At 41.6% G+C, this 26488-nt stretch overlaps 1 protein-coding gene across 1 annotated transcript in view; it reads left to right on the plus strand.

Annotated features, from left to right (window-relative positions):
• The window catches only part of CHCHD3 (coiled-coil-helix-coiled-coil-helix domain containing 3), a 313138-nt gene that overhangs the window by 239798 nt on the left and 46852 nt on the right, over positions 1-26488 (plus strand). The window contains exon 6 of the mRNA XM_056123987.1: positions 8583-8653. Coding sequence (XP_055979962.1) covers positions 8583-8653 — 71 coding nt within the window. The remainder of the gene's footprint in view (positions 1-8582; positions 8654-26488) is intronic.

Consider the following 26488-nt stretch of genomic DNA (forward strand, 5'->3'; position numbering starts at 1 on the left):
AGCCTAAACCGTAACACCCCAACTGCCATTGGAAGCAGTCTCAGTTCGGCTATATCCCTTTCCTCTTTTACGTGACACAGTAGACGAGTGTTGGATAATTGGTGGGTGACATGTACTACATGGAGTTTTGCACCTTCTCCGTGTTACATGATTTCATTTCGGCTTCATCTCTCTGCTCCCCTCCTGGTTTAAAAATCACAGGAGCAGCAGAGGTACAACTGAAAATGAAGGGTGTCACAAACATCCCCGTTACTTTGCTGTGCCACCTCACAGGGTGAGTTACGTGAGTGTCTCAGCACAGTGATAAATCCCGGGCCAGCGCGGGAGACCCTCAGTAAACACACACTGTCACTGCGGTGTGCTGAGTGCTTTGATAAGGCTGCGGTGCTATGACAACCAAGAGGAAGGGAATGAGTCAGTGAGCTCTTGTATAACAAGCTCCACCCCAAAGTTAGGGATGGAGAACAACCACCATTTATTTCCCTCATGATTCTGCAAATCACACCAGTTTGGGGTCCTCTCTGCTGGGCCATTGTTCTACCACTCGTTCTCTTTAATTTGGTGGTGTTTTTGTTTTGTTTTCTGTGGGGAGCCCACACCTAGCAGTACTCAGGACATTTCTTGCCTTTGTGCTGAGGAATTGTCCCAGGTGGTGCTTAGGGGATCCGAGGAGGCGGCAGGGATGGAACTTGAGTCAGTGGGATGCAAGACAAGCGCCTTCACCTCTGTACTATCTCTCTGACACTGTTGTAGTCACAGTTGGAATCACGCACGCCCAGTTGGCCAGGGCTTGGCTGGTCTCAGCCTGGGTGGCCGGTGCCCTCTCCCTCTGCAGCCTGGACTCCATGATGAGGTTTGGAGGCACGTCCTACCTTCTGTCACATACTGTTGACCAGAGCAAGTCACCCACACAGCCTTGTGGGAAGACGTTGATAGGAGAAGCTGCTAGCTCATGTCCCCAAGGGGCTTAAATATCTAACTGAGCCCAGAATTGTGTCCCTTTGGCACTCTGTGTCTTGGCAGGAACAGGGGGCACGAGAGCTACCTTGTCTCAAAGAGTTCATCACAGGTATTTAGAATTCAGCATCACAACATGTTCTTATTATTATTAGCATTTAATAAAAAAGTGATACCATCAGTCACTCTTGGCTCTAGAAACCGTTTTGCAGTATTACCAATTTTCACTCTTGTTTTCAACACTCTTTCTAAAAATCACCCCTACCTAACAGGGTTGGGGAGATAGCTCAGGTGGTGGAGCACAGGCCTGGCATGTTCAAGACCCAGAGTTCAAATCCCCAGTCCTGCCAGCATGCCCGCACCACCCCACCCCACCCTGAACACTGCTCTGCCATGCCCAGGTATATATCTGCAAGGCCCAAACCACTGAAGTTAGCCCCTCAAAAATAGAAATATAGAAATGTGGAAAGCAAAAGTTGCATGTTGAGAAGTGCAGGGTTGAAATAGTGGTTGAACCTCTATCAGCCACAGAGTTTCTTGTGGACCATTTCATAGGGCTCCTCTTTCCTGCAAGATGCCCCCTAGATATAAGATTTTGTGAGTCATCATGAAGCATACTTCTCAACTTGAAGATTTGCGGTATGTTATAAGAAATAAGGCCCTGGGCAGGCCCGACATGAAAGTAGCTTTTGATATTTAATTTGGTTTGTTGCACTTCATTCGTGGTAAGGCCAGATGTTATTGCTTTGCTTTTTTATATGGGCTTGTTAGTAGAACCATAGATACAAATATAGATAAAAAATAATAGATGCATTTCATAGCCATTAGCATGTCCTACAGTGCCCAACTACTCTGTTTTTTATTTCCCATTTACCTTAAGGAATGAGGGGGGAAATTTTAGAACAGACTAGTTGAGCAGTGAAGGCAAAATGAAATATAGTGATAACTGGTTTTGTGGGAGAAAAATCCTTTGTGAGGATTGAAATTTTTATTGAAGTGGCCTTAGAAAAAATAGCAAACACTGCTTTATGGGTTGTTTTTATAATTCAAATTTTTTTTTCATAATGACCAACCAGAGAAAGAGAGAGAGAGAGAGTATTCCTAAGAAGCATCATATTTATTCCCCTGAAAATCTTAGGGTATTCTTTTTTTTTATTCTCCCCCACATTACAGATATGAGACAAGTGTCACAATGTGGTCATGGGCTCCATATCCCATATCTGTTCTGCTAAGACCGTCTCACCTAAGTGTAAGGGGGCTGTGAGTGACCTGGTCATTCATATCTACATATCTGTGCTTTATACAAAGCATTAGAAGTTGGAGACAGTACAGCATCCATACTGCCTAACTCATACTGTAGCCTGAATATTCAGTAATTGGTCCCTGGGCTTAGATTGGAAGATGATGTAACGCAGCTGTGAGGATGTTCCTTGCTCATACTGAGGTCTTTTCCTCTCAACTAGGTGGCCCAAGCTCCTTCCGGACAGAGAAAGCTGCACTGACATTTTGGAAGTAGCTTGCCCCCTAGGAATCTCAGTTTTATTTGTCTTCAACGAAGAGAGATAAGCCTTTATCAGATGGTATTGAGAGATCTGCTATCTGAAGACACCAATATTGTACCTTGGAATTTTAAGAGCCCTGAGAAAATTCTAGTGGAATTTCTTACGTTTTTGACTTATGTCACCCAATAGCAATTTAGATTCTTCAAGGAAGAAATGAATGAATGAAATTAATATTTTACTTAAATCACTGGCTGGAGCAATAGCACAGTGGTAGGGTATTTGCCTTGTGTACGGCCTACCCGACAGACCCAGGTTGAATTCCTCCGCCACTCTTGGAGAGCCCGGTAAGCTACTGAGAGTATCTCACTTTCACAGCAAAGTCTGGCAAGCTCCTCATGGCATATTCAATATGCCAAAAACAGTAACAACAAGTCTCAGGATGGAGATGTTACTGGGCCCACTCGAGCAAATCGATGAACAACAGGAGGACAGTGATGTAAATCACACTTGTCATAAATCCTTACTCCCAATGGACACATCACATCAGGGTATTTGGATGTTCTAGGGCGTGCCCCTGGCTCTGTGCTCAAGTGACCCCTGGTGGTACTTAGGGTACTGTATGCAGTGCTCAGGATCCAACCAGGGTCAGTGGGATGTGAGACTAGTGCATTAACCCTTTGCTATCTCTTTGACCCTACTTCAGAATGTTTTTTGCTTTTCAAGGAGCAAGAAGCTGTGTGGAGTGCATATGATTGGTGATGTTTCCATTTTTAGGTTATAAAGAGCCTGGTAGGCATAGACGCAGCATGACCAAACACTGAGCAGTGATCATCCATTGAAGAGCACTTTGTCAGGTCACCGGTGCTTTTCCCCACTTATTTTTCTTGATTCTTTGGGGTGTTTTTTTTTTAATCTTACTCCTGCTTTTCCCCACTTATTCTTCTTGATTCTTCGGGGTGTTTTTTGTTTTTTGTTTTTTTAAATCTTACTCCTCCAGATGGTTTCTCCCCCATCCCAGACAGCCTAAGACCGTCAGTGGAATCCAGGAGGTCTATAGGGCACCCGGAGACATGCATGCATGCTCTTTGGAAATAGAAGTACAGCTGTAACGTATTTAAAACAGCTCATACGAGTCTTAACATTAGAAACAATTCAACTGAAATCTAGTGGACACATCTCCTATTGCAAAAATGGTGCTACCCAAAGAGCAGTCACCTTTGTTATGACAAGGACACGAGAGTAGCTGTCATTTCTCACCGTCCCCCCCCCAACAATGGAAAGTAAGTGCTGGCCAGAAGGGTCTGCTCAGACAGGTGCGGTGTGGTGTGGACCACAGATCACTGGCTTAGATTTCTTCCCGCGTAGGAGAGAAACCGCCATCGTTCTACAGAGACAAGATTTTTCCCCCATAGAATAGCAAGCAAGAAAACATTGCAGTCCCTTTGTTCAGTAATGCCCAAATTTGTACATATTCAGTATCATCTAAGTTCCTTGCTAAGCTTGCAACTTGCTGGATACCCCCACTCTCCAGAGCTCTGAAGGATGTCCTGGAAATCTATTTGCATGTTCTGTAGATAGCCCTAAAGTGGTGCATCCCAGACCTTTCCTCCACAGTCCCTCAGAATGGAAAGGCAGGAGTTGCGGCACATTCCCAGAATTCAGAGTTTAGACCGGTTCCAAGGGCACCTTTGAAATTGCTCCCCACCTCGTTTCTCTTGTTCCTACTTCCTCCCATTGCCCAACTTCCTCCTCCTCTCAACAGTGGAGTCTCCTCTTCATCGTGATTGGTCTTCCAATAGCAAATCAGGGGAAGGGGGCCGTGGTTGATGGCTCTGCCTGACTCGGCTCTACCCTGCTATAGCTCAATTCTCTTCTTGTTTACCTCTTCTGTATGCACTTCCTAATCAGGCTGTGTGGAGTTGATACTTGAAAAGAGATAGCTTCCCACTCATGGAAGAGTATTGTTTTTAGAGACTTTCTCGAAGGGGCTATAGGTTTCATTTTTGAGTCAAAGAGTAAATGAGTAGAGTGCCGTTGTAATGATAAAATAAAGCATGCAATGAGATCATCTACAAATTAGCACAGTGATAGACCATCATCATTCTTGCTCAGACCAACGCTCACCAGTAGCTGCAAAAACTGCTAGTGGCAAAACTTTAGGAGGAGACAAGACAGCTGTGTGGCCTCAAATTGTCCCTTTCAAGATACTGTGCTATAGAGTAAAGCTCTGGACCTTTATAAAGTCAGCCTACCTTTATAAAGTCAACATTGCCAGGAAAGAAAAATATTGATGTCACATTACTCCAGGTGGGACATGCAGAGAAGGGGACTCATTTCTGGAACATGACATTACAATGCAGTCCTGAGAAAACATCAGAAAAGCCTACACTGGGCCTCCTTTTACAATGCTTCTAATTTATGTCCTTCGGGTGTATTTTACAAATGGCAAGACCAGGTAAGAGGCATATTAAGGCAGATGGAGTCACAGCCAGAGGCAACATAGGATGTGGAGAGATTCGCAAAAGACAACATTGTAGGAAAACTGGAACAATTCAGATGTCTAATTCAGTTGCCTACTAGTTACTGGTAATGGACTGTAGGTTAATACGCCTATTAGTTTTGATCCTAAGATGTTGGCATGAGGGGAAGCGAGGTGAAGGATATAAAGAAACCTAGCATTTTTGCCCATTTCCTGTCCATCTAAGATTCTTTCATGACTCAATATGGAAAAGAAGAAACTTTTATTGTACATAGGTGGCCTCTCAGCAAGAGCTGTGTTTTTGGAAACACGTGAAATCTCTGCTCAGCCAACTTCTGCCTGTCTCCCCTCGCACATGTATGTTCGAGGCATGCTCAGTCACTTAGTGTTGTTTATTGGCTGCTCTGGGGTGGGGAACGGTACGCTTTTTTGCTTGTGTTTTATTAGCTGTGGTCCCACACCTCATTTTAAGAAATAGTAGAATGTCGCAAAGACCTCCAGTATCCCCATGCTTTATGGCAACCTGGCCCTTCCGTCGTGGTGGTGGTGTTGTTGTTGTTGTTGTTGTTGTTGTTTTTCCATCACCAATAACTGTGACCATCAGGAACTAATCAGTGGAATTTGCTATTCGCCAATCCTATTTCATTGTTTTGCACTTTTCCAAACTTGACATAAATTGCGTCCTACCCTATCACACCTGCAACTTGCATTGTTGTTGTTGTCGCTGTTGTTGTTCTACGTGTATGTCTACTTTGTCTCCAATGTTTACATCTCCACTCTTTTTCTAAGTTTAGGCACCATAAGTCACAATACTGTTCATCTCTTATATTTTCATTCTGTGTATACCCATTAATTATTCGTTCACCTGGTAAACATAGTAAGAGAGGGTGGTGTGTGTGTGTGTGTGTGTGTTTTCTTTCTGAATGGTGGTGGTTTATTTTTGAAAGGATTTTCTGAAGGCAAAAGAGATCTCTACTCTTTCCGGATGCCAATAACACCATTACACACAACATTAATGATCTATGAACCTCCTTAAATTTTTCTTTTCTCTGGTATCACAAAGCTGCTCAAAGATCCAAGGTGAACATTATCAAGATATAAGGATTTACTCTTATTGAATGAATAAGAAAACACCAAAATATATGAAACACTGTCTGCATATTATCTTGGACTGATTTATTCTTATTCCCTGAGTTGTTGCATGGAGCTGTCTCCTAGGACCTTTTCTTTGTGAGCAGATTTATGCACTCAGTGGGATACTGGTCACGGAGGTGGAAATAGGGAGCATAAACAGGACCCAAAACTTTAATTTGAAAAACAATGTGCTAAGTTTGCAAGCAATGCAGTTTTTTGTAGTTAACATCCTTGGGGAAAGTTTGACAAAATCGGTAATGATTTTTCCGGTATTTGCCATTAAAAACCAGAGAGAACTTTTCTCATTTATATGAGGGCAGAACTCTTGCTTTTTGATGTATTGTTTTCTTGGCCAAAAGCTTGATCTGCTTTTAATAGTATAATGCTTTTCCCCAAAGTGGAATTGTCCAGATTAATTTTTTTCTTCCAAAATTATTTTATTTAAGTGTTGATCTTACTCTGCCCAAAAAAAAAAAAAAAACCCAAAACAAAAAAGTACAACCTATTTCACAGTTTTCCTACCTTATTTGGTTTCGGCAATAGCATTGGCATAGAGAAGCCGGGCTAATATTATTCATATTTTACACATTAGGGGCATAGAAAAAAAAGCCCTGGGGAGGTTAGAGTTTCTCCTCAGGGTCTCAGAACAAGAAATCAAAACTTCTAACCTTGTCCTAATTCTGTCCAGTCCTTGCAGTTCTGGTGCTTAAAATAAATTAAAATATTCATCAATGCCCACTTGACATATTCTCGTAGTAGGGGGAGTTTCTCATCAGCATTCATGGTATATGAGGAACTGTGTTTTTGCTCCCCCTTTTATTAGGAGAGGTTTAGGTAAAAATTTAAAGCATTGCAAAAGAGCTTGTCCTGTCTGGTGTGTATCTATTCTCAAGCAAAGAGAAATCTTTTTAAGTGAAACCTATAGGAAGGTGTTACATAACCTAAACTTAAACTATCTATGAAGACAAATCACTTTTTGATCACCCAAGACTACCTATGAATGGAAATTTCTCGGCGGATAGACTAGGGTTGATCACTCAAGTTGCAGTTTTAAAAAATGCAGAAACAGTTCACTTGGAATATTGTCTTCATGTCAGAAATGTACCTCTGTGCCTGAAAATGATAAAAAATTGCAATCGATCCTTACAACTGTTCTGTTCATCTTTATTGATCAGGCGCAAGAAAGATAAATCGCAGCCCAAATAAGATTATAGTAAATGTTAGCATCATAGGGGACTCTGGGTTGATAGAAAGCTATTCATCATCTCAAATGGTGACCTGTCCATTGCACCAGCCACCTTGTGTCTGCTGTCTAATCACATACCTATTGATTTTATCTACACCCAGCAAACCTGGATGTGACGCTCGTTGGGCATCCCAGATTGTTAAATGCAAAGGGGTCACTGGTGTGAAGAGGATTTCAATTTCATTTTCTCACCCACCAACAATGATTTCTTAAAAAAATAAACTACCTCCAGTCTCACATGTGAAATCAGAGTGATGAGGAAATGAAGGCACACAATAGACCATTGTATCGCTTTGTGTTCTTTTGAGCCACAATGCATTTTGCAGAATATTTCACTGAGTCTATAACCATTGGGAGTCATTCAGACCACCCCTAATCCCCGCACACAGACCTCACCCCCCACCCAATTAAGATGGTTTTTAAAGTAGCTAGCCAGAATGAATGACTTTTTTTTATTTTTCTGCCCCAGGAAAGTTATTACTTTGTTATTACCACTTGATTTATGTTGCTTAGAAGTAATAGAAACATTTTCTGTGGAAAGTTTCCTAAATCTTGCCCTTTGTTCTGGTTGTTCTCTTTTTGGAGGGGGTGGAAGGTGGAGGGAATGCCACACCCGGCTGTGGTTGGGGCTTACTCCTGAACCAATGCTCAGAGGTCACTCCTGGCAGGGTGCAGGGGACCGAGTGTGGTGCTAGGGATCGTACCCAGGTAAACCACATGCAAAGCAAGCCCCTTACCCACTTTACTGTATCCCCAGCTCCTTGCCCCTTGTTCATACTGATTAATTTGTGATCAACGTTGATGATTTTATTATTGTGTGGAGGTTACAGAGTATATTCTATGCCTGCAGTATTCATCTTGAATATAAGAATGTGTAAAAGGAAATGGTCCTCTACAATTCTAGATATGTTATAGAACTGTAGGCAACAGTGGTGGATGGAAATGTCATTATTCAGCTCAAACATCCTTTGATCTTAATTCTAAGTGAAGGAGATGTAATCTTTCAAAAAATAAGTTAGGGGTTTTCTCAGAAGGATCAAATAAACTAAAATAACTTTCTGGGTTAGAGTCGGTAAACAACGGCACTGTTACTCAAATGGGTCCTCCTGGTATTTCTTGTAGATTTTTCTGACACTTATGCGAGATATCTTTGTTCTTCTGATTGAGTGGCCAAAACAGCTTTCTGTATTATTGCATATTTAAGTCCTGCACATATTCGTTCCTCTTGGTTAATGAAAACTCTACTGTTGATCTTTGCCCACAGAACTCAGAGTTCTACAAGGTCACCACTGAGCAGTATCAGAAGGCTGCTGAAGAGGTGGAGGGAAAGTTCAAGTAAGTTTTTTTTTTAAGTTTTCTAATTCTTTTCTCTTCTTGGCAAGGCAAAAGGGCAGTTGTATTGCTGTTTTGAGCAGAAGATAGATGAGGTAGGTGGAACTCTGGGATACTTGGCAGTGTGGTTGAGTGGAGTCATATAATTGGCACTCTCAGAATTCAAAGGTGTGTAAGGGACAGCCACTGAAAGCATGTGGCAATATGTTTTTTTGAACTAAGGTGAAATTGAGAGCAATGCAAGTAGAATTTTCATTTGGAATAATACAGACAGTTCCTACCTTCTTGGACTATGAAGGTGCTATTAAACTGCTAGCTCTATCAATAGAAACATGAAAATGACTCACTTTTATGTATAAAATGATGAGCCTATCCAAATTTGGGTCCCCGCCTTTTCCATGTTTAAGCTGTTTTCATTTCTTCACACATGCCCTGAAACCATTTACATCACAGACTTTACCTTGCCCTTGACTGTGTAGGTGATGTTAAATTGCTACCCCTATTAATCCTTGGAATGTTCAAATGAATGTTATATAATTGATGGATCAAAGTGTTTGTAACCCGTAACCTTATACTTCGCTGCCCGTTCTCACATTGGGTAAGAAGACATCATTCAGAATTTCCCTGCGTGTATAAACAGTCCTGTTGCATAGTCCATGTTAGTAGCAGTGCACGGGCAAATTAGTGAAGCAGAATGAGGTGTTGTGACAGGTTTAGTTGAAAGATTGCATGGGGCCCTGACCTCCCTCCTTGCGTGTGTTTATAAGCCTTTGAGAAAAATGATTAAACTCTAAGTGATTGTTATTTCTTCCTACCGACCATAGTGCAAGTTGCGCGTTAAAGACATAGATATTAGCATTTGAATTATTTTTTAAAGATGTTTTTGTAAAGACAGTTTGAGGTATTTTTAAACAGACAAAACACTCAATTTTTTTTAAAAATGAATTATCTCTTTGGATGCAACGGATAGAAACTTTCTATGAGTGTGCCACAAATCTCACTCTTAAAGGTTACTGTGCTATCTTAAGAATTCAGATACAGAATTGGATGTAGATTTTAAGAAGCTCTAAATATACCTTTCTAAGTTACATTCTTTTCTGTCTTCCTAATGATAAAGCAACCTTTTTTTTTTGTATGTTTGTTTTATTTTTGTTTGGGGGCAGGGGTGGGTATCACTCCTGGGCTTACTCCTGGTTCTGTGCATGGGGTACCATATGTATTGCTTCCTATGTCGTCTGCATGCTAGGCAAGTATCGTGCATGCTGTGCTATACCTCTGGCCCCCAAAGCAACAGTTTTTAAAACCTGTTTGTCTTTATAGTTCGAGAACTTTTGACCTGTATATTTCTTCATTGTAAGATGGGGGTGACTGTATAGATAACCAGAATTGAAAATGCACCAAAGGCAGACAGTCCTATCAAGAATGAACTGTGAAACTGTGATAAAGAGATTTTAGAGACTTTCTAAAGAATTTTGAAAAAGTGGAAAGAAAAGATATTTAAAAGGAACATTTGTTTAGCTTTAGTTGTGGCTGACCAACGCATGTCGCAGAGGGACTCAGAGAGACTCATGCTAAATCAAGTGGGGAAGATCAGAAAGGTGTAAGGGCCTTGACCGCTAGACCCAAAAGTTTGGTCTTCATTTAGTAAGAGATCAGTGCAAGGTGTTCAACCAGGTAAGGACCCTGATATCTTCTTTCCTTTGGGAATATTAACCCGATACTATATACTATAAGTTTGCCTAGAGGTGAAAATAAAAAGGACCAGGTTGAAGTTCTCTACAAGTGAAGGAGAGAAGGAGACGGATGCAAAAATCTGATCTAAAGAGTAGACATGGATCAGTGATTGATTTTGCATGTGAGTTTGATAGAGCTGCCATAACAATATGCAGCACACTGTGTGTATATATAAATTTATTTCTTTACAGTTTGGGTGGGCTGGAGCGATAGCAGAGCAGTAGGGCATTTGCCTTGCACACGGCCAGCCTGGCCGACCCCACTTTGATTCCTCCGTCCCTCTCGGAGAGCCCAGCAAGCTACCAAGAGTATCTCGAATGCATGGCAAAGCCTGGCAAGCTCCCTGCGACATATTCAATATGCCAAACACAGTAACAAGTCTCACAATGGAGACATTACTGGGCCCGCTCGAGCAAATCGATGAACAACGGGAGAACAGAACAGAACAGTTTGGGTAGACTGGAAATTGTAGATCAGGTTAGTTTCTTTTGAGGTCTTCCTCCTTGGCATGTAGATAAGTCTTCCTGTGTCTTCACATGGTCTTTTTCTGTGTGGTCTGATCTTTTCTTACTGGGAAGCAAAGGGATGGCAGGGGGCGGGGGGGGGGTAGGAGAAAGAAAGACATCTGTTAATGCTCAAGAATCACTCCTTGTGGTGCTCAGAGAACCATATGCAGTGTCAAAAATTGAACCAAAGCTGACTTGCAAGACAAGCACCTTAACCCCTGTACTATCTTTTCTGGCCCCTCTTTTTCCCACCCTAATCCTTTTTTCTTTTCCAGCCCTAGATCATATAAATGTGGTTATCAGCCATTTTTGATGCAGGTCTAAAATAAAGACTCTTCATTTTTAACTTAATCATCTCTTTAACGACCTTCTGTTCAAAAACATTTTTTTAGATTTTTATTAGTGAAACACCATGAGGTACAGTTGAAGATTTACAAATTTTTCTGCTTGGGTTTCAGTTATACAATAATCAAATACCCATCCATCCCTCCGCCAGTGCCCATTCTCCACCACCACTGATCCCAGTATCCCTCCCACCCCCCTTCTCCCCCATTCCACCCTGCCTCTGTGGCAGGGCATTCCCCCTTGTTCGCTCTCTGCTTTTGAGTGCTGTGGTTTGCAAAAGAGGCATTGAGAGGCAATCATGTTCGGTCGAGAGCCTACTCTCAGCATGCATCTCCCATCCTAGGAGGATCCTCCCAACACCCTTTATTTGGTCCTCCCTTCTCTATCTGAGTTGCCTTTTCCCCCAGTGTGTGCGGCTGGCCTCCAAGCCGTGAAGTAAACCTCCTGGTCCTTAAAACCTGGTACTCTGTTATTCTTGTGTGTTAGTCTCCTATTTTGTTACTTTATGTTCCCCAGATGAATGCAATCTTTCTATGTCTGTCCCTCTCTTTCTGACTCATTTCGCTTTATTTCTTTTTAAGAAACCATTGGCCCTTTGGACTGTCAGTGTTTAGGAGTGCAATTGTAAACCTCTTCAAAATATACTAACACGCCATCACCACACAAATACATGGACCCTGCGTTGAACACCCTCCTTTCGTTGGTTCCTCCCCACCCCACTGTCCTCTGGTAATCTCAGCTCTGCAGTGAGTCTGAAGGTGTGTTTTTATTTAGCCGTGTCTGTGCCCTTGCTCTGCTTCTCTTTATCCTGCAGGTGAGTGAGATCAATAGTATTTGTCTTTCTCCTCTGACTTGTTTTCACTTAGCATGACTTCCTCTAGTTCCATCCGTATTATTTGCAAAAAAGCAAAATTTAATCATTTCTCCTAGCTAAGTAGTATTCTGTTGCATATATAGCCCACCTCTTTCTCCACTCATCTCTCATTGGACTTTTAGGTTGATTCCAAATCTTGTCCATTGTGATGAGCACTACGTTTATCACTTGTATCACTTGTATTACTTGTCATCCCATTGCTCATCTGTTTGCTCGAGCGGGTGCCAGTAATGTCTCCATTTGTTCCTGTCACATGCTAGTGTAGCCCGATGGCGTCTGCTCTTTCCAGGAACACGAAGAGCATCAAGCCATTCATTCAGGGTCCTGACAAAGAAGTCCAACCATCTCCTAGGCCAGGTGTTCTTTTGATATCCCATGGAATCCAGTTGGTAATAGCTCTAGTCCAGCGGTTGTTTCCATATATAGGTGTGCATATATCATTTTAAATGCATGCTCTGGTATTTGGATCGATATCTAGAAGTAGAACTGCTGGATTCTATGATTAGTTTATTTCTGAAATTTTGAGAAATCATTATTCCTCCGCCCCTCTCAGAGAGCCCGGCAAGCTACCGAGAGTATTCGATATGCCAGACACAGTAACAACAAAGTCTCCAATGGAGACGTTACTGGGCCCGCTCGAGCAAATCGACGATCAACGGGAGGGCCTTTACCTTTACCTTTATTATTTTTTCATGGAGACTAGACCAAATTTCCTTTTGGTGTGGTTTCCTTTTTCTCTACACTTCACCAACACTTTTGTTTCTGACCTTTAACAGATCGTTGCAAAGTGATACTTTCCTGTTTTGATCTGCGTTTCTCTCCTGATAATATGTGATGATGAGCAATTTCTTATATACCTTTTGGCCCTCTTTTTATTTTTCTGATGAAGGAGCTATTTAGCTTGTCTTCCTCTTTTTTTTTTTTTTTTTTTTTTTGTTGAAAAAAAGCACAGTGACGTACTCCGTGTTAGAATCTGGACCTGTAAATTGGAAGGGAATCACAATTTAATCCTTAATCCTTGGATAAAAGGGGTAAAAGACTCAAAACTAGAGCTTAATGAATCGAAAAGTTGGCAGAAGCTGGATTTTAAAAAAAAAAAAAAGACATCTGGCTTATATGCCCCAAAAAAAGATCCTCTTTAAGCAAGTCTTGCCCACCAGCCATGTCCTTCAGCCTCAAGAAGCTGATTGGAAAATGAAAAACTACCTAGAGAACAAAAGTGAGTGGATATCCCTCCCACTCTCGAGATAAAGCACACCTGTGGGTTAGACTTAGGTTTAAATCAGGCCTCAGCCATTTTTTCCTCTCCTTTCTTTATGTTATTCCTGATCAGATCTTAACTGTTGAAGGGGGGAGGCCTGGTGGGGGGAGGGCTGGGAAGTAAAGAATGTGGCCTTTCCTGTAGGGAGCTCTGGCATGCATAAGCTCTGGGAGGTAGCCCTGAATTCTTGAAATTTTTCATCAGCTCAGAATGTCTCATCACTCAAGATGGTTCTCTTGGGCCGTGTGGTGTCATCCCAGCCTCTGATGGAAGAGGTACTAGAGACTGAATTGAGCCTCCTGGCCAGTGGACCAAACAAGCCTGTGGAGCAAAGGCATGAAACTGGACAGTGTAATTTAGAGCTGTTCCCTGGCTGATAATACTCAGTGCCCGCTGGCCCTAGACACAAAGACACTAAGTTTCCATTGTTTGGGGGGTGGGGGGGACAGTGGAAACTTTTTTGGCTTTTTGCTTTGTTCTTGGCCACTGTTCTATTGTATATCCACTTCGTACCTTTTCCCACTCTGCCCTCTTTCCCACCAGGTAACCATAATTCCATTGTCAGTGTCCATTGGTTGACTTTTTTTTTTTTTGTAACCAAAGGATGCCTAAGTGATAAGTGAACCAAAGGAAAATTTGGAACCATCCCACATTGGTTCATCACACTGGTTCATCACTTTCAGTAAGCTCTGAGAGCTTTGGGAAGTTGAGAGAAACCCCTAGGCATCTGTAGTTCTGACATCTCAGAACTGAGAAGTCTCGGGCACTCTGCCCTGACACTGGACCATTTGGCCAATTCTGGTACCAACCAAATACCAGGTTTTATAGACTGTGATGGGATCTCAATGGTTGGTTTTTCAGGTGACTTTCCTTGTATCGTTCCCCCACCCTCACCCGCCACCACTGAACATCCTACTGTATTTGCGTTTTGATTTGTAGTGTGTTCATTAGCTTCACACTTAGGAAGCAATGGTGTTTGGAACGCTATAAGAGACGCTTTCCGTCTCTGAAAGCCCGGGGACTGGTCAACAGAATTTAGGTTCTCTTCTAGAAACATGTCCATCACAGAGCCTCATGAGACCCCGATTATTTGCAAGGCAGTAAGCCGTCATCTCTCCATGGCACAGTCACAGAGCTCAGCCCTCCTAGCAACCAGCTCTGAAGGACTTTTAGGAGAATTTGGTTAATTTTATCTGATGAAAAAGCATCCATTTGGATGCAGCATGGTTGCAGGAGATGGAAGCTTTTTAAATGCCAATTTCAAGGGCAGTTCTATACACCAGCTTGGGTTGGGGGTCGGGGGGGGTCACACAAAATCACTGTCAAAGTGAAAGAAGAGCACATTTGAGGCTGCTCAAATGAACACCAAAGTCACAAGCTGCTTCCTGCCAGATTAGCTAATGGGATTATTTTAGGGATGCTTAAATATTAACTCACACTGCAGCCCCTCAGTTTATAGTTTTGGCAGTAAACCACTAAAACACTTTCAGTTTAATGGATTCCTCCCCTCTCCCCCTATTTCAGCCTCACGTTATTCATTCAGAGGGCTTCTCTCCTGAGTTCTGAATAGGCAGGCAGGGCCTTGCCAGCCTTACCAGGAACTTAGCCTTCCCAAAGGAGAACAAGACAGTTTTCAAACAAGAAACCTTTGAAAAAGTCCAAATTGGTACTACTGTAAAAGGATAATTGCATCCCTAATAAACCAGAAGATATTAAAAATACATTCACCACCACCCCCAGTGGGAAATGTGTGCTATTTTGCTGCTACAACCTTTCTATACAATAGCTTTATGTTTTTGGCTATAAGATCATAAATTGGTAAATTCTACTTACTGCCCATTCCGGAAAAGTAGAATGCAGTCTCCTCCTCAAAAGAGAAGCTGGGTTGCCAGATGATCTAGCAATCCACTTGACAGGGGGCATGAGTGTTCCTGTCTGAGGAATATGAAATAAATTTGGGGAGTTCTGTGCTCCAGTGTTGCAAGCATTACTCACAATAGCTAAGTGACAAAGTGCCCACTAATAGATGATTAGATTAAGAAGGGAGGTATTTGTGTGTGTGTGTGTGTGTGTGTGTGTGTGTGTGTGCGCGCGCGCATGATGGGATATTCTTTAACTGTAAAAATGAAAAATTCATGTACTTTACATACAAAATAAAATATTATTTGGCTATAGAAAAGGTGAAAATTTGCCATTTTCAGCAACACAAAAGGAACTCAGTAGGATAATGCCCAGTAGAATTTATTGGAAGGAAAAAGACAAATATTGGAGGATATAACTTTCTTTGTAGAATATAAAGACATAACAGATGAATGTACAAAATAAAATTTAAGAAAAATGGGCTTTGGGGGCTGGAGTGATAGTATAGCAGGTAGGGCATTTGCCTTGCATGAGACCGACCTGGGTTCGATTCCAAGCATCCCATATGGTCTCCTGAGCATTTCCAAGAGTAATTCCTGAGTGCAGAGCAGGAGAAACCGCTATGCATCGCCAGGTATGACCCAAAAAGTAAAAAATAAATAAAAATAATAAGGAAAATGGGCTTTGACATCAGAGCTGAGACTACCAATAAGAGTGAACGGAATGGTTGGAACAAGTTAGGGAGCAGAATCAATGGAAGGTGATGAGACTTGGTTTCAGGGGTTTGGGAGGGTTTGTTCTCCTTCTTTTTTGGAAAAAAATAAAATTTAGACCTTGGTGCAGAAAAGAAAGTGTAGCTGCTTGGACAGCGGTTTAGTCAGATCTAAAAGCACTCTACTTTCCATAAAATTGAACTTGTGAGCTGAGTTTTCATGGTCTGTGGGGCCAGTTTGTCACTTGACCCTCTCGAGTCACTAGGATAGGATGAAGCCCTGAGATGAGCCAGGAGCATAATGGACCCATGAGTTTTGCAGACAAATGTTGTGAGGAACAGTCAGCATCATCATTCCAAGATAACTCGCTGTGTGCTTGACTGTTGAGATGACCACACTTTGGATAAATGGGGTTGAACAACAGTGAACTGGGGGATGCTGACTCTGCCTGTCACTGCAGTTAACCTTCTATAACTGAGGAATCAATCGATGTATATCAACATCGGTTGACTTTGTGATTGGTGGAACCAATGGAGAGAAAACTAATGCGCTAAGAGGAAGTGCCGCAGGATGGGTCCAGACATGGGTGGACATCAATGGAATGTCTTTAAAATCAATGTTCCTTGTTGCTTTTCTCTTTCGGTTTTAATGTCACTACTGGAAAATCTAGAAGCACATCCCAAAATAATGTTTTAGCTATATAACTCTAAGCACAGAGCAAAATCCAGTATCTTTTTTACATCTAGTTTTTGTTCCAGGTTATATGAATTTTATTATGCCTTTTCCTAGTCCAACTCAATCCATCACGAACAGGACTGCATATCTCATTTGGCAGTTCCCTTTGTTATTATTACTTCAAATAAAGCAATTTATGGTGCTGTCCCCAGTTAAATGGTCCTACTGCCACATTTATAAGTCAGCTTACTGAAAATGATGTTCTCTAATAATTCTTATTCTGTATTATAGATAATTAAAGACTGCATTTTTAATAAATGATGTTACATTGATCTGCTTAGCATAAATTTAGCACAAGCTAAAATGCTTGGTATGTATTAGATTTTATTATATCATTTTATATATTTATATATATATATATACATATATATGTAATTGCATCAGTATTCCTATAGTATGCCCAACTCAACTTATAAAACTATATGCACCATAGGAGAGAAATGTTTTGTTTTAATGTATCTATTGGAAAATTGTTTTCAGATCAAATCTAGATGATGTTAACTTCTCAAATAGAAATTCAGGGGACCAGAGCAATAATAGTATAGCAGATAGAATACTTGCATTCCATGCAACAGACTCAGGTTCCATTCCCAGCACCTCAAATGGTCTCCCAAGCCTGCCATGAGTGATCCTTGAGTGCAGAGCCAGAAATAAGCCCTGAGCACACTGAGTGTTGTGCCTCTGTACTAGCAGGGCCCAGATGTGTGTGTGCGTGCACGCGTATACACACACACATATACACACATGAGTCCCTTGTTTTGGAGGGAATCACAGGCACACATTGGGGGGTGGGGAGTTGTGCATCAGAGCAGAGGGTGAGTCAGGCCCAGAGTCTGCATGATCAGCTTTAGAATCAGTTCTCAGGCTGGAAAGATGGAGAATAAGATCTTTCCAGGCGATCAGAGCTGTCACACCACACCTACTGGAAAGGAAATGTTGATACCAGTGTGTTAACACACACGCTAATTATTTTCACAATACAGAAAACAAATAACTTGCAAAATATAAGGCAATTATCAAAGAAACATAAAATGCTTTAAAGGCAATATGGATCTCAGTTTAACATCCAACAAATGAAAAATGCTGTTAAAGACAATTGACATTTCATTTTCATACTCAGCTTCAAATTACAAAGTAGCCAACATGTGCCTTTCATGAGAAAAATATACATGGGAAGTGTCATAGATCTGTTGAAATATTCTCAGAATGCTTTTATGACAGGTACATCTCTCCAACTTGGCTTCCATCTCTTTGAGCTGAAGCAGTCATGAAAGAGTGTGATTCTGTGAAACCGTATATGAATCCTGGTAATATTGCTTTGTGTGCCAGACTGTAGAAGGGGATTCAGGCCCATGGAAGAAGCCTTGAGTCATCCTTCTAATGCACTGAGAGATAAGTTACCCTGTGGAAGAAATTTAGGTAATCTGGGAGAATGGGAGGAACGCTATATAAAATTTGGACAGACCAAATGGCTGTTGCAAGTATTGCGGTGTATTCCAAGGTTTCCTTCCATGTAAATTCCCTTCACTTTAAAATGTCCTTGGCCTTATTAGGGTTTCCCCATGACTGGCGATGCTGTTTTTGGTTTCTCTTTGGGGTGTGTGATTTTAATAGCTCTGCTCCAAATGAATCCTGAAGCCAAGGATGGCATGCCAATGGTATCAGCAGGTGTTTCTCGTGTTCTCTGTAATTACACGTGTGGATCCTGGACGTTCGAGGCAACAGTGTTTAAAGATCCTGCTTAATTGACTGTAAAATAATTAAATAAGGTTTTGACTGGCAAATTTATAATTCAGTTAGATGCATAAGCCAGTATGCTTGAATGTCAATGTGACTTCAGTTTGGAAATACTAGATTAATAGAACTAATTGTTCCAAAGGTACAAAGTTTGCTCTGATTAATAGTCACAGAGCTCGTCTAGAAGTTTAGCCAAGTAAATTTATGCTACGTTTCTGCTTAAACTTTTAATGGAAACTTATTTCCAAACTTTGAGCTATTAATTTTGCTGTGCTTTTCTTCCTCGTTTCTGCAGAGTTGAGCTCTCACGATTTTTTTCCCCAGTGATTCCAGCTGCCTGATTGAATAACTTGGTTTATCAGAAGGATTAAAATTATATGCTGCCGCACATGTATTTATTGTGTCTGTGGCTGACAGGTACCCTGCATATGGTCTCTAACACTTATTGATGTCTACTTATAACCTACTTTAGTGCTGTGTGCATGGATATGATATACCAAATGTACATGATAAATGTTTTATCTCGAATTCTCATTGATCAGTTTCTAAATGATCAAATGGTTTATCTCAGTCAGACACTAATTCACATTGATCAAATTCTAAATGATCAAGTTGACTTGGTTTCTGCTGAACACAAATTGTATTAAAACAACATTACTTGAACATGCTGCCTTTTCTAATGCAGGAGTTATGTTACCAGCAGTTACATTATAACCAGAATTATTGTATTATAAAGATGTCTCCTTCATAATGAAAAGTTTACATAAGAAGAAAAGAATGCGATATTACAGGAAGAACAGGGCTTCAGGCAAGGATTTAGGCTTTTACTAACTAATTAAATTCTGCATTTGTATTGGGCCTTCTTCCCCCTTTTTTTAATTTGAGGGGCTGTGAGCAGGAAATACAGCAGCTGCAGTGGTGACATTTTATTCCCTGGGGTTCTTGGAGCCAAGTAACATCTTGATTATACAGTAAGAGAACTAGTCATTGAAGGGAACCATGTCTAAGTAAATATACCTGTACCCTTCCTGCAGAAGCCTGGTTCCACTCACCTCCTTTAGAAGCTTAGGGTTACTTCCTGTTACCTATTTTTCAAATATCAGTACTTCATGTACATTCTGGAGTTTGTGTGTAACTGGGGGAGCATTTTTGGTTACAGAATTGTGAGCCAATATGTTTATGAGCTTAAGAATATACTTTGTATATTAAGGGAAAAGCAAATACACATTTGGTTGTAGCATAGTCTTACTTTTTAGAACTCAATTCCTCAGGCAGGTTATTCATTACATCTTTGACTTGTCTCTTCCATCTGTAAAATGTAAATTGGCACTACCTGTCTCTAGGGCATTCTAGCTGAGGCAGTTTAAAAGTCTCATAAAGAAGAGAAAAAAGGAAAGTTGTCATGGATCCTCATCTTTTAAAAAATGGTCTCAAATGGCCACTTGTTCCTTTCCTGAAAGGCTGGCTGCCATTTTAGGAATGTTCTCAAGTGTTGGGGCTCCCTTTTGTAAGTCCTTGGGGGAAGTTGAAGGGAAGAACATCCCCCACTCCCACCCCGTCTCTCAAACCAGTGACTCTGTCTCCTTTCTGCCCACCCTATCCCACACATACAAACACACATTAGTTCCAGGGAGCATGAGGTATATGGGGGTACACATCAGTATTTGACAGAATTTCATATGCTCACCCCCTCTCCCCTCCTCCCCCTGCTCCATTTACCACTGGGTTCCCTATGGGATTCAGTTGCCTTTTATCCTCTGGTTTGAGTAGCTGTGTTCAAAAACACATGTGATAAACACCACGCACACCACCTGGGGGTTAAGTTTCCATCAGTGTAACATCCCTACATCCCATCTGTTCCACACAGCACTCAACTCAATCCAGAGGTGTCTGCAGAATGGGTCTGGACAAGGGACGACAGGAGGCAAAGGCCTTAGGCAGAACTATCTTTTTTTCATCAAAAACAAAAATAACAAAAAAGAACCGCAGCCATCAGCTGAAGATCTCAAGTCACTGAAGAGACGGCCAGACCAGCCATCACTTAATCACTTAACTTCCCGTTAGTCATCGATTTGCTCGAGCGGGCGCCAGTAATGTCTCCATTTGTCCCTGTCACGTGCTAGTGTAGCCCAATGGCATCTGTTCGCTCCGGGAACATGAAGGGCCTCAAACCGATTGTTCATGATCTTGACGAAGAAGTCTGACCATCTGGTAGGTGGGTGGCCACGCGGTCTTTTGACATCCCGTGGAATCCAGTCAGTAACAGCTCTAGTCCAGCAGTCGTCTTTAAATCTCATTACGTGACCAGCCCATCTGATTTTTGACACCTTGGCAAATGAGACAGCGTCCCTGATTCTTGATTGTCGACGGATGTCGGAACTCCGGATTTTTTCTCTCGTTTGAGTGAAATGTGATATTCCAAGCATAGCTCTTTCTATTCTTCTTTGGGAGACCTGAGTAGCATTCTCATCCTGTTTGCGTAGGGCCCAGGTCTCTGAGGCGTATGTTAGTGCAGGAAGAACAGTGGAATCAAAGAGATGTGCCCGGAGCCGGAGGTTCTTCATCCTCTTAGCAATTTCTTCGACGTTCTTGAAGGCGTTCCAAGCCACTATCTTCCTCCTGCGCAGCTCAGGTGCCAGGTCATTTGTCATGTTGACTTCTCGACCTAGGTACACATAGCTGTTGCATTCAAAGATGGTAGTTCCGTTGAGAGTGAATGGGGCATCAGGAACGAGGCTGTTTCTCATAAACATTGTCTTCATAAGATTCAGCTGTAGTCCTACCTTTCCACACTCACGGTCAAAGTCGGCCAGCATTTGTGCCGCTTGGCTGATGTTTGGTGTTATTAAAACAATGTCATCAGCAAAGCGGAGGTGGTGTAGTTGCCTACCATCTATCTTCACTCCCATTCCTTCCCATTCCAGTCATCGCATGATGTTCTCGAGGGTGGCACTGAAGTTTCAGTGAAATGGTATCACCCTGCTGAACCCCTCTCTTGACATCAACGATCACTTCTTTGTAGAATGGTGAGATCCTGGTAGTGAATCCGCAATATAGCTCACGGAGGATCTTGATGTATTGGGCTTGAATGCCCTGATTGGCTAGGGCTTCAATGACTGCTTCCGTCTCAACAGAATCAAAGGCCTTCTTTAAATCAATGAACGTTAAACAGAGCGGCATCTTGAACTCCCGAGAAACCTGAATGAGTTTGGTTATCGTGTGGATATGGTCGATGGTGCTGAATCCTTTGCGGAACCCTGCTTGCTCGCATGGTTGTCCTTCATCTAGTGTTCTGCCAATCCTATTTAGGATGACTCGAGTGAACAACTTGTAGATAACAGACAATAGGCAGATCGGGCGATAGTTGCCAATGTCATGGATGTCTCCCTTCTTGAACAGTAGTACAGTCCTGCTGGTTTTCCACTGGGATGGAACCTTGCATTCAGACAGGTAGCGAGTGAAGAGCCGAGCCAGTGTATTGATGAGTACTAATGGCAGGTTCTTCAGGTGTTCAGGTCTGACCTTGTCTGGGCCGGGTGCTGTTTGTTTCTTTACCGATGAAATGGCATGTCGGATTTCGGAAGGGAGAACTTTGGGAACGACATATCCATCCTGTGGGATTTGGTATGTTGGCAAGTGGACATGGCTATCGAAGAGATTTGAGTAGAAGTCATGGATAATCTTCTCCATTGCTGTTCTGGAGGATGTGGTGGATCCATCAGGACGTCGGAGGGCAGTCATCTTGGTCCTGTAGTTGGCGAAGGACAGGCGGGCGTAACGAATACTTTTCCCAGCTTCTGCCGCATCTACCAGTACTTCTGCTCTTCTCTCTTTGAGGTCTTCCTTGATCGCATCTCTGCACTGCTTTGCAAGCTCGGACGTTAGCTTGCGGTTGCCTGAGGCATGTGCCAAACCACGAATTAGCTCAAGAGTTTTCAAAACATTATTACTTTTTAAAGCCTCATTTTCCTCATTTGAAAATTAGAATTAAAATAGTAGTCTCTGTAGTTTTTGTCAGTAAAATTAAATAAGATAATGAATATTAGGTCCTTTTCAAGGTTTATTGAAGTTAGTGAGCTCTTCATGAAAGTGATTGTTATTATGGCTTCTAGAAAAATTCTAGATCAAGGTCTTCCTTGATCGCATCTCTGCACTGCTTTGCGAGCTTGGACGTTAGCTTGCAGTTGCCTGAGGCATGCGCCAAACCACGCTGGTGAATTAGCTCGAGAGTTTTCGAAGACAGGCGTTTTTTTGTGGCCATCTCTCTCTTGGCGTTCCTCGCACATTCATGGAGGTGCTGAACCAGTCAATCGTATTCCTCGTCAATGTTGTCAACAATGGCATCTTCCCATGTTGCCGCAATAGTGCCAAAGAGTTCCCAGTTGGTGGTCGTTCTGGGAGTTCTCTTTTTGAACTTTGCAGCCCTTTCTCCCCGGTCTGTGAAGTAGAATTTTGCACGAAGGAGACTGTGGTCCGATCACGTTTGAAATTTTGGGACAACAGCAACATCAGTCAGGCAAAACCTTCGATTGAATATGATGTGGTCTATTTCGTTGTGGAATCGTCCACCGGGAGACTCCCATGTCCAACGTTTAGATTCTGCCTTCTGGAACTGTGAGTTACCATGGATGGTCTTGGTCAACATGATGAACTCAGACAGTCTCTCACCCTGTTCATTCCATTCTAGGCCATGGGTCCCGATGTGAAGTTCTTCAGCTGATCTTCTCGGTCCTATCTTGGCATTAAAATCACCCACGATGATCTTGTAGAAGGTGTGGTCTTCTTTATAGAACTTCTCCAGCTCCATGTAGAACTTCTCGATTTCTCTTTCATCATAATGAAATGTTGGTGCGTAGACAACGAAGATAGAAACTGCAGGCAGTGAGCCACATCTATTCAAATGTAAACGTCCAATTCGGGTTGTTAGGCATTCGAATGAATCAATGCTCTTGGCCAAGTTTGTGTTGACAAGGACACCCATGCCTCTGACATCTCTTTTATCGCATGTTCCAAGGAACAATTCTTCTCCAGTGTCGAAAACGGCATGGTGAGATTCGTGCCTTCTTGTCTCGGTCAGACCAATGATGTCGTACTTGATCATTCGTGCTTGTACCATCAGGTCCTCGATGGATGTATCTGATGCTAGTGTACGTGCATTGAAAGTACAGACGATCATTTTTGTCTTCCTTCATTGTGGCAGCCTCATTCACCTGACCCTGAAGACCAGCCATATTCTTTCATAAGTCCATGGCCTAGAATGCTCTTTCTGCCCCAAGTTTATAGTTATGCTAGGTTTCGATGGCTTCGGATCCCTTTACTTGAATATAATCTGTTTATGTGTTACGTGTAAATTATCCAAACCAGTTTTGTTGTAACCCTTAGGTTTGTGGCTGTAAACTCCTGAATTTGTAATTAGTTCTGTGCAAGATAACAAATCGTTCTGTTTTGCCCTACAGGAACATTAGCATTGAACTTTCTTCTTTAATCAATACAGTCCATTATGAATCTAGCATACCCTACATAGTTATATGAAATATTAATTACACGATGTTAGCTAGATAAATGAAGATTCTGCCAAGAATGATAGCTTGTTTCTTTCCCTGTATCCTAATATTTTAAATTAGAGCATCTTGAGTTCTAAGGTGCATAGTATTTTGAAATTTGTTTATTGATCCCGGCTAATTTGAGTGATTAGCTGCATAGCCCATGGTTCATATAAGGTTTTTCTAACTGGGTCTACTAAGATTTTCCCTCATGCTGATTCCAAGTCGAGTTTATATACTTTTTTAAAGGATACAGTTGGAAATGATTTCTTTGATTTTCCTTTGATGTTTTCAAAGACAGGAAGAAATTAGTCTGCTTTTTGAGTGCCACTCAGCTACAGGTAGAGAGCAGTGAAGCTTGTAGGAGGGCCAATTAGAGTTAATTATTGCCTGACTGACCTGCCACATGTTTAAAAGTGTCCAGGAAGACTTCTTCTAGGCAGCTTTTTAATTCTATCTTGGTGTCAAATTTAGAAAGTTAACCATCTTCATTCTTGAGCAAGGTTAAAAAATTTCTTTATATCATACACATAAAAATGGCAACTCACAGGATGAAATCTATGGGAAGTTGAATAGGTTCCACCATACTGTGTCTGTGATTGATCACTGGTCAACCTATTTCAAATTCTGCCAACGCTCCCTACTCACCCTCAGTGTATCTGACTGCTACTCATATGTAACCTGTGTAAAGACACAAGCTACTAAAGTTGAAGTCAATATTTAAGATATTTAAGCTCATGTGAGTGTAGTATTGTTACCATATTATCTGTTACAATTTCAATCCCATCAAGGATTTCTATTTCTGACTTTTATTTTACATCTCTTAAGCAAGCAAACAAAATCTAAAAATTGGTAAGCTGAACATTACCATTATTAAATGTTCTCTTCATCTTAATTAGCCTTTAAGAAAAAATATTAAATGGCAAAAAATGTGATCAGACATTTTAAAGGAAGATAGGAGGGTGTCCAGTGGATACGTGAGAAGGCTCAATAACTTTTTTAGTTATGAGGTATCATAAATTATAATCATGAGAAGGATGACAATCAAATATACTAACAATACTTCTTGTCTGGTAGGTTGTGGAGAAAACGGAACAGCTGTGCTTTGTTGTTGGGTGTTAGAGTGGCCAATTTTTAAAAATAGAGTTTTCCAAGCCACTTTGGAAAAATATTGTAATTTCTTTTTAAATCTAAACATGTGCTTGTTCTGTGACCCAGGAATTTCAACCCTAGTACATATCCAAGAAAAGTTGATCTACATCCGTAAAAGATTCATACACGTATGTTCATAACAGAATTGTTCATAGTAGTCAAAATATAGAGAGAGTCCATTGGGCATCAGTAGAATGATGGAGCAACAAATTGTGGTCCAGCCATACTGTAAAATACTATTTAGTAGATTTAAAAACAAAACAAAATATTTTATATATGTTCAAATACAAGAGAAATTGCTGGTATGAACTTATTACTGATGGAAAAAGTACTGTTAGAAATCAGAAAGTGATTGGTAGAAACAGAGGAACTTGATTGAGTAGGAACTCCAGCGAACTTTCTGAGACCATGCAAAGTTTTGTTCCCAGGGTGCTGCTTATGTCACTGTGTATAGTGTTTGCTCTAATAGAAACAGTTGAGTTTGGTTTGGTTTTTTAACATTGATCACCCTTTTTTTGGGGGGGGTCACACCCAGCGATGCACAGGTGTTACTCCTGGCTCTGCACTCAGGAATAATTCCTGGCAGTGTTCAAGGGACCATATAGGATGCTGAGAATCGAACCTGGGTCAGCCGCGTGCAAAGCAAATGCCCTACCCACTGTGCTGTCACTCCAGCCCTCTGATCTCCCCATTTTTTAACCCTTCGCATCTCTATTGATTAATTTTAATTTGGGAAAATGCCCAAAATATTGGGATTACAAACTTCTAACATTCTAACCATCCTTTTTCCTGGGCAAAATAGACTTCTTCAATTTAATCACCATCTGAAGAAACTTAAGATTTCTAATCCTCTCCTTGAGCATATGTTTTCATTCGAATTTGAAGCCCTTTGCCGAGAGTCAGGGCTGTTCATTCAGCATATTTTATTGCTCTCGAAATAAATCTTGCTTTATTTATTTTCTTAAGGATTAGTCTTTTTTCCCTCTTTATTAAATTATGTCTGCCTGATGTCCTCTTCTCCTTTCTAGCTTTTTGTAGCTAGGTTACGGTTTTGTTGTTGTTTCTTATTGGGGGGGGGGGCGTGATTTTGTAGCTAGGTTATGGTTTTGTTGTTGTTTCTTGCTTGTGGTGTGTGTGTGTGTGTGTGTGTGTGTGTGTGTGTGTGTGTGTCCCCGCAGTTGTGTGTGTGTGATTTTGTAGCTAGGTTATGGTTTTGTTGCTGTTTCTTGTTTGGGGTCTGTGAGTGTGTGTGTGTGTGTGTGTGTGTGTGTGTGTGTGTGTATCATCCCACTGTTCTGCAGGTTTCAGGGGGTGTCAGGAATCAAGCCCTGGCCCCTGCAGGTACAAAGCCTGCCCTCAAACCCTCTGTACCACATCC

The sequence above is a fragment of the Sorex fumeus genome, unplaced genomic scaffold (genome assembly GCF_029834395.1).
Source record: "Sorex fumeus unplaced genomic scaffold, SorFum_2.1 ptg000048l, whole genome shotgun sequence".
In the NCBI taxonomy this organism is placed as follows: domain Eukaryota; kingdom Metazoa; phylum Chordata; class Mammalia; order Eulipotyphla; family Soricidae; genus Sorex; species Sorex fumeus.